The following is a 9,261-nucleotide window of genomic DNA, read 5'->3' as shown; positions in this document are numbered from 1 at the left end:
CCCCCCATAGAAGCATAGAGCATAGAAGAGAAGTAATACGCCGCCATATCAGCAGGTGGCGCTAATCTGTATTCTCGCCCAAGAAGATGACAACCAGAAATCTCTCTAGACGTCTAAAGACGCATTTTTATTCTTTGGCTTTTAACTCCGTGTGAGTTGTGTGGTGCTCGGATGTCTCTTATTGTTTCCCTGTATTTTAGCAATTAAATAAAGTGGATTGGATTGAAACACGCTGTCGTCAGTCATTGTTTTCATCAGAGTGTTGATAGTAGTCAAGAAGGATCGTTGTCGTCATTACTCGCTGAACGGAAGAAAATACAATGGCCAGTATTTTTGTGTGTGTGTGTGTGTGTGTGTGTGTGATTGTGTGTGAGTGTGTGTGTGTGGGGGGATCACCAGACGCCTCCCGCTACAATATCATCACGATGCTTATGCCACGATACGATATTATTGTGATTTTAAACATGTTGCAATATGCTGCGATATATTGCAATTTATCACCTTTTTTCCAACTTCTAATTTTTTCCAATTTCAAATAACGTCCCCAAAAGGAAACTATGTCAGCATCTGTTTCATCTGAAAAGATAAATTTAATTTAATATAATTTAATATTTCTCTGTTTGTTCATATCACTTCAGTTGTATTGCTGCAAAATGGGACAAACTGACCAACACATATATAGTAAAAGAGGCATATTTGGCGCCTGTGTATTGATTTTTCCTCAATTCCTATTAGTAATAAAAGATTCTGGTCTTGTCGGCGCCGGTTTTCTCATGCATTGATTTGCTAGTCAGGGGCTGGCGATCCCCCAATCTGATTGGTCGTTGAGTCCGACTGGCCACTGGCCGAGTCAACAAGTCAAATCGGCCAAAATTAACTAATAAACAGTCAATTAACTGATGACGGCATGTAACACACCGAACAGACTCGAGTCCCAGACCTCGCCAGACTGTCCGATGGCCGATAATCGGGTTGTAGTGTCAGCGCCTTAAGAGACCTTTATTTTTAGAAATATGTATGTGTGTGTGTGTGTGTGTGTGTGTGTGTGTGTGTGTGTGTGTGTGTCTATATATTTATATATATATAAAAAGTAGCCTACCTTGCAGTTTGGTCGACAATCTGAAAACAGAATCAAGACAAATATTAGCATCATTATATAAAAAAGTGGATTAGCAGAGATAAGACGTGTATGTGTACAGTATCCTTGGGCTTTTTTAGGTTAAGTTTTAAGTGTCGTTTTTGGTTTTATATTAAGCTACAACAGAGTATTTCTCACCAAAGGCAACATTCCTGCTGAGAGCGACACTTTTTTAATAGAGATTTCATCATCATGTATCATGTATTGATAAAAATGATGAAAATAGATGAGTTTAAAACATTTTAATAAGGATTTACCAACCCAAAGAATGCAATAGACTATCTCTTCTTTCTAAGTCCTTTTGTTTTACTGGTTTATACACCTGTGTGGGCCCCTTACAGTCCTAATGGCCCCCCCGAGCACTGGACACCATGACGCCTAATACCGTGATTGATGAACGCCGCGGGTCCCAGCCAGAGCTGCGCACAGTTCTTGCGAGTTGAATACATGACGCTGAAGTCGTTCTCCCCGTGCCGGAGCAGCATGTTCTCCTCGCTCTCGGAGAGCTCAGCGATGCATCCCACCAGGTGTTCGATCTTGTCGTTTCTCTTCCTGTAAAACAAGGGCGAGACGATAGTTTATTGAACAGCGTAAACGCAGGCTGCGCTACCTTGGTCGATGCAGTGACACACCACTAACGATTATTGCCTAATGAGGTTACTTTACGATTTTTCCAGTCTTTTTTTTGCCTTTTGTCTTTGTTCAGACTCCGCTACATTCAGGTACTACTGGCTTTTTTTTTTTTTAAGAGCATATCCAATAAAAAAAGGGAGTTCATCTACAAACTACTATTTTTTTGGGACTGTTATTGCCACCCTTCATTCTAACCCCAACCGGTTGTCAGACTCCGCCTACCAAGAGCCCGGGTCTGGGTCTGGGCCTGGGTCTGGGTCTGGGTCTGGGCCTGTCCCAGGTTTCTGCCTAAAGGAAGTTTTTCCTTGCCACTGTCGCACTGCTGCTTGCTCCTAGTTGTGAACTACTAGAACTGTTGGGTCCTTGTAAATTATAGAGTGTGGTCTAGACCTGCTCTACCTGTAAAGGGTCTCGAGATAACTCTTGTTATGATCTGATACTATAAATAAAATTGAATTGAGTATATGTATCTGACTTCTTGAATTTGTTGATGAGAACCATGTGTAGCAATTTATAATAATATTGATAGGTGACGCATCGTGACATCGAATCCTGACACACATCTACACACCTGCTCATCAGACACACACACACGCACACAGCCTCGCTTCATTCACCGACAACCCAGCGACACACACCCTGCTCATCAGACACACACACCGCACACACACTCACACACACCTGCACACACACACACCCACACCTGCACACACACACACCTGCATCACAACACACCACACCACACACCACACACACACCCAACACACACACCACCACACACACACACCACACACACACACACCCACACCCACACACAACACACACACACACAACACCACACACACACACACACACACACACACACACCACACACACACACACACACACACACACACACACCCACACACAACACACACACACCACCCACACACACACACACACACACACACACACACACACCCACCCCGATGGTGCAGCATCGGGGGCAACTCGGGGTTCAATTTCTTGCTTAAGGACACTTTGACATGGGGCTGCAGGGCCAGGGATTGAACCCCCAACCTCCCAATTGGCAGGCAACCGCTCTATCACTGCCCCCCTCCCCCCCCCTTAGCTAAACCGCCGCGGTCAGGGGTTACGGCCCAGTGTGCGCAGGTATTGGTTCACATAATGCAGAACCAAATTTCCCAAACGCAAGTTCAGACTGGAAACTTTTAGTCGTACGCCGCATGTTAGCAACATGCTCCGAGGATAGCGCAGTTACTATGGCAACCGCAAATGAAACGCCGGAGCAGGAAGACCCCGCCCTGGAGTTCCCGGTCAGCTGCAACGGCAACGGCGAGAGTTGTGTACAAGACGAGGACGGTGCGGCTTTGCTCCACCGCTGTAAAAGGACGTGAAAGGAAAGGATCAAATCCAACATGCACATTCAACACCTTGCACAAAGATGTCGTCGCACTATTTATAGATATTTTACACTGATGTTTTTTACCTTGCTTTTTATGATCTTACCTGTAGCACTTTGAGATTTGTTTAAATGTAAAGTGCATTACAAATAAAATGTATTTTTATTATTATTATTATCGCCCAGATGTGTCAAACACCAGGATGAGGTAGTATTAGTAGTACTAGTATTTTCAGTTTTTATAGCATAAAAGATGCTTTTCAGTGTTACAGCTGGTTGTGACCTGCCACAGATAAACAGTTACATGCATTTAGTGGGTGGAGGCTGATAGCGTGTTGACTTGTGGTGCTGTTTTAAAAATCAGAAATAACAGATGGCAGCATGTCCTCACCATTCCTTTGTTGCCACAATTTTAGCTCCATTTTGCTCTGATGAATAGCGATTACATGGGAGAATCTCAAACCCGCTGTCTGTGGCAAACATCCGCAGGTACACAAATACCTGTGCAAGACATAAAGTTAGTCATCGGGTTGTTTGTGATGCTGGAATAAAAAAAAAATAGAAATTAAAAAAAAAAAAAAAAAAATCTTTCAGAATGTTTTTTACATGTTGCTTGAAGAGCTTTTCTTGAGCTTTCGTCTTGTGGAGGAACAGATTTCGGGACCAGTCTCCGGTGGTCAACGCTCGGAAAGCTTTCTCCAAGTTGTCGTGTTTCTTGAAGCGCTCGATGATCTCCTTCAGCTCCTCTTGTCTTCCCTTGATTGGTCGAAATCTGCGGGGACACATTTGAAAAAAAAGAAGAAAAGAAAAGGCACAAAACGAAGGGGATACAAAAGTAAAAATCTGGAATGAAATGCACCTTAATGCCGGTCTGTGCAATAGGATTGCAAATTCGATTTATGCTCCTAGTAGGGGTGTGACGAGACGCTTGCTCCACGAGACGAGACGCATCACGAGATTGGGTTTATGTTAGGTTTGTGGAAAGGAGTTGATTCTCGTGTGAATTGTTACAGGGCAGAAGCCAGTGGTAGAGTTTATACAAAACATTTTGCAGCGTTTGCACGTCCCTTACTGCATATAATCATTAAAATAGTTTAAAAAAAATAAGTTAAAGTTAAATACATTCATCTATTAATAGTTGATTTCAAAATGCCTACAAGTGTTTTGCATTTTGTGATTTTGTTTTCAGTTGAATAAAAAAACCATTTCCATTAATATTCATCGAGGATTTCTTTAAATTTTAAAAAAAATAGTCTGTCCGTTCTCGTGAACCAATTCTGTGATGCGTTAGTCTCGGGAGCAGCGTTCGGACCACCTACTAGGAGCATAAATCGAATTTGCAATCCTATGCACAGACCGGCATTAAGGTGCATTCATTCCGATTTTTACTTTTGTATCCCTTCGTTTGTGCCTTTTTTCTTCTTTTTTTTCAAATGTGTCCCCGCGATTCGACCAATCAAGGGAAGACAAGAGGGCGAAGGAGTCTCGAGCGCTTCAAGAAACACGACAACTTGGAGAAAGCTTTCCGGCGTTGACCACCGGGACTGGCCGAAATTGTTCCTCCCAAGACGAAAGCTCACGGAAAAGCGTCTTCAAGCAACATGTAAAAACATTCTGAAAGATTTTTTTTTTTTTTTTTTTTATTCTATTTTTTTATTCCAGCATCACAAACAACCCGATGACTAACTTATGTCTGCACAGGATTTTGTGTACCTGCGGATGTTTGCCACAGACCGCGGGTTGAGATTCTCATGTAATCGCTATTTCATCAGAGCAAATGGAGCTAAAATGTGGCAACAAAGGAATGGTAGGACATGCTGCCATCTGTTATTTCTGATTTTAAACAGCACCACAAGTACAACGTATCAGCCTCCACCCACTAATGCATGTAATGTTTTCTGTGGCAGGTCACAACAGCTGTAACACTGAAAAGATCTTTTATGCTATAAAAACTGAAATACTAGTACTATATCACTACCTATCCTGGTGTTGACACACTCTGGGCGATATATAATAATAAAAATACATTTTTTGTAATGCACTTTACATTTAAACAAATCTCAAAGTGATACAGGTAAGATCATAAAAAAGAACAGGTAAAAAACATCAGTGTAAAAATACTAAAATGTGGCGAGCGGACATCTTTGTGCAAGGTGTTGAATGGTGCATGTTGGATTGACCTGTCCTTTCACGTCCTTTTACAGGGTGGAGCAAAGCCGCACCGTCCTCGTTGTACACAACTCTTCGCCTGTTGCGTTGAGCTGACGGGACTCCAGGGCGGGGTCTTCATGCTCCGGCGTCATTTGCGGGTGCCATAGTAACTGCGCTATCCTCGGGCATGTTGCTAAATGCGGCGTGACTAAAGTTTCCAGTCTGAACTTGCGTTTGGGAAATTGTTCTGCATTATGTGAACCATACCTCTGCGCACAATGGCCGTAACCCCTGACGCGGCGGTTTAGCTAAGGGGGGGGGGGGGAGGGGGGCAGTGATAGGCGGTGCCTGCCATTGGGAGGTTGGGGGGTTCAATCCCTGGCCTGCAGCCCCATGTCAAAGTTTCCTTAAGCAAGAATGAAACCGAGTGCCCCGATGCGCACCATCGGGGTGTGTGTGTGTGTTGGTGTGTGTGGTGTGTGTGGTGTGTGTGTGTGTGTGTGTGTGTGTGTGGTGGTGTGGGTTGTGTGGTGTGTGTGTGTGTGTGGGTGGTGTGTGGTGTGTGTGTGTGTGTGGTGTGTGTGTGTGTGTGGTGTGTGTGTGTGGGCGTGTGTGGTGTGTGTGGTGTGGTGTGTGTGTGGTGTGTGTGTTGGGGTGTGGGGTGGTTGTGTGCGTGTGTGTGTGTGCAGGTGTGGTGTGTGGTGTGTGCAGTGTGTGTGTGTGGGTGTGTGTGCAGGTGTGTGTGTTGATGAGCAGGTGTGTGTGTTGGAGCAGTGTGGTGGTTGATGAGAGGTGTGTGCGTGTGTGCTGGTCTGGATGAGCAGGTGGTAGGTGGGTCAGGATTCGATGTCCCGAGCGTCACCTATCCTATGATTATAAATTGCTACAATGGTTCTCATCAACAAATTCAAGAAGTCAGATACATATACTCATTCAATTTCTTATAGTATCAGAATAACAAGAGTTATCTCGAGACCTGTACGGTAGGCAGGTCTAGACCACACTCTATTAATTTACAAAGGACCCAAACAGTTCTAGTAGTCACAACTAGGAGCAGCAGCAGTGCGACAGTGGCAAGGAAAAACTTCCTGTAGGCAGGAAAACCGGAAGGCCCAGACCCAGACCAGACCCAGGCCAGGCACCCGACGGGCTTTGGTAGGGGAGTTCGGGGGGGGGACAAAAAAAAAAAAAACCGGTGGGGTTAGAAATGAAGGTGGCAAAACGTCTCTAAAAACAATAGTTTGTAGATGACCTCCTTTTTTCGTGGATATGTCTTAAAAAAAAAAGCCAGTCGTCCGAATGTAGCGGAGTCTGAACAAGACAAAGGCAAAAAAAAGACTGGAAAAATCGTAACAGTAACCTCATAGGCAATAATCGTTAGTGGTGTGTCACTGCATAGACCAAGGTAGCGGCAGCCTGGCGTTTACGCTGTTCAATAAACTATCTGGTTCGCCCTTGTTTTACAGGAAGAGAAACGACAAGATGAACACCTGGTGGGAGGCATCGCTAGGATCTCCGGAGCGAGAGAACATGCGCCCGGCACGGGGAGAACACTTTCAGTAATGTATTCAACTCGCAAGAACTGTGCGCGCTCTGGTGGGACCCGCGTGCGTTCATCAATCACGGTATTAGGCGTCATGGTGTCCAGTGCGGGGGGGCCATTAGGACTGTAAGGGGCACAACAGGTGGTATAAACCAGTAAAACAAAGGATTAGAAAGAAGAGATAGTCTATTGCATATTTGGGTTGGTAAAATCTTATTAATGTTTTAAATCCATCATATTTTCATCATTTTTATCAATCATGAGTACATGATGATGAAATCTCTATTAAAAAGTGTCGCTACTCCGCAGGAATGTTGCCTTTGGTGAGAAATACTCTTGTCGCTGACTAATATAACCAAACAAACGACACTTAAAACTTAACCTAAAAAAGCCCAAGGATACTGTACACATACACGTCTTATCTCTGCTAATCACCTTTTTATATAATGATGCTAATATTGTCTTGATTCTGTTTTCAGATTGGTGACCAAACTGCAAGGTAGGCTAATGTTTATTATATATCATATATAGCACAAACCCACACACAACACACACACACACCACCACACACACATATTTCTAAAATAAAGGTCTCTTAAGGCGCTGCACTACAACCCGATTATCGGCATCGGACCAGTTGGCGAGGTCTGGGACTCGGTCTGTTCGGTGGGTTAATGCCGTCATCAGTAATTGACTGTTTATTAGATTTTGGCCGATTTCTTGTTGACCCCTCGGCAGTGGCCAGTCGGATCAACGACCAATAGCTTGGGGGATCGCCCAGCCCTGACTAGCAAATCAATGCTGAGAAACCGGCGCCGACAAGACCAGAAGCTTTTATTACTTAATAGGAATGAGGGAAAAACAATACACAGGCGCCAATATGCTCTTTACTTATATGTGTTGGTCAGTTTGTCCCATTTTGCAGAACTAAAAATGAAAGTGATTGAACAAACAGAGAAAATTAAATTATATTAAATTCATTTATCTTTTCCGGATGAAACAGATGCGACATAGTTTCCTTTTGGGGACGTTAGTTGAAAATGGGAAAAATTAGAAGTTGGAAAAAAGGGTGATAAATTGCAATATATCGCAGCATATTGCAACATGTTAAATCACATAATATAGTACGGGGCATAAGCATCGTGATGATATTGTAGCGGGAGGCGTCTGGTGATACCCCCCAACCCAACACTCACACACAATCACAACAACACACACACACACACACAAAAAATAGGCCATTGTATTTTTTCAGTTCAGCGAGTAATGACGACAACGACCTTCTGACTACTATCAACACTCTGATGAAAAATGGACTGACGACAGCGTGTTTCCTCCAATCACTTTATTTAATTGCTAAAAACAGGGAAACAATAAGGACATCTCGAGCACCACACACAACTCACACGGAGTAAAAGCCAAAGAATAAAATGCGTCTTTAGACGTCTAGAGAGATTTTGGTTGTCATCTTCTTGGGCGAGAATACAGATTAGCGCCACCTGCTGATGGCGGCGTACTTCTTTCTATGCTCATGTTCTATGGGGGGGGGGGGGGGGGGAGGGTCAGAGCCTTTTAAAGAAAACAAAAAACAAAAATCACTGGATCAGTTGCTGTGAAATGTGAAACCTCTGTGAATAAACTCCACGTTTGTTTTGTGGTTTTTTTTGTCCAGTTGTGTCGACGGGAGGGACACCGCCTGCGGAAGGTTTTGAGAGACATGAACCAGGAGAGGGATCTCGTGTTATACGGAGAGGGTTTTTTGGGGAAAACAACATGATTTGTGATGCTACACTTGTGAACGGTGGGGTGTGACAACACATGCACTACACAGAATGTCTGGAAGGGGTTTGTCTGTGCAGTAGTAGTTTATTTTGTGTGTAATTAATTTTCACTACAGGTGAAGTTGGTTAATTTCTAGGACTTTGTCAAAAAGGGATTTTCTTAATCTGTGTTGTCCCTCGTGTCAAGGGGACTGTTACTTTATTTAGCGCGTTCGAGTGCAGGAGGGGTTGGGACCCGGAGGACCAGACTTGTCTTTATTAATCTTTTGGGATGCTCCTGCAGGGAAATTGAAATTCCAGCATCGTTTTTGCAAGAAATACAGTAAAAGAAGGATAGGGAAAACAATAACAGCCACAATAATAATAATAATAATAATAATAATAATAATAATAATAAGGAAAATTTAGCTGTAAAAGGACATTAACCTAATATATTTAGTCAAAAGTACAGTGTAAGTCCGGGGGGAGGGGTCTGGGACCCTGGGGGACGAGATTGAGAATAGTGGGATATCTTGGGCCAGGTGACATTTTAACAAAATCAAATGGTATTTTTGGAAGCTAGTCCTCAACAATTAATACACTGAGAACTATAGAATGTTTTAATATGATTGGA

At 43.4% G+C, this 9,261-nt stretch overlaps 1 protein-coding gene across 4 annotated transcripts in view; it reads right to left on the bottom strand.

Annotated features, from left to right (window-relative positions):
• The window catches only part of kmt5b (lysine methyltransferase 5B), a 37,664-nt gene that overhangs the window by 8,339 nt on the left and 20,064 nt on the right, over positions 1 to 9,261 (bottom strand). For all 4 annotated transcript variants that reach the window (XM_032516159.1, XM_032516154.1, XM_032516147.1 and 1 more), the window contains exons 4-7: positions 3,780 to 3,945; positions 3,565 to 3,674; positions 1,524 to 1,690; positions 1,100 to 1,119 (exon numbers count right to left, since the gene is read on the bottom strand). In XM_032516159.1, the coding sequence (XP_032372050.1) occupies positions 1,100 to 1,119; positions 1,524 to 1,690; positions 3,565 to 3,674; positions 3,780 to 3,945 (463 nt within the window). The remainder of the gene's footprint in view (positions 1 to 1,099; positions 1,120 to 1,523; positions 1,691 to 3,564; positions 3,675 to 3,779; positions 3,946 to 9,261) is intronic.

The sequence above is a fragment of the Etheostoma spectabile genome, chromosome 1 (genome assembly GCF_008692095.1).
Source record: "Etheostoma spectabile isolate EspeVRDwgs_2016 chromosome 1, UIUC_Espe_1.0, whole genome shotgun sequence".
NCBI classification, from domain to species: Eukaryota; Metazoa; Chordata; class Actinopteri; order Perciformes; family Percidae; genus Etheostoma; species Etheostoma spectabile.
The sequence above is the reverse complement of the archived record's forward strand: the minus strand, read 5'-3'. Positions and strand labels throughout refer to the sequence as shown.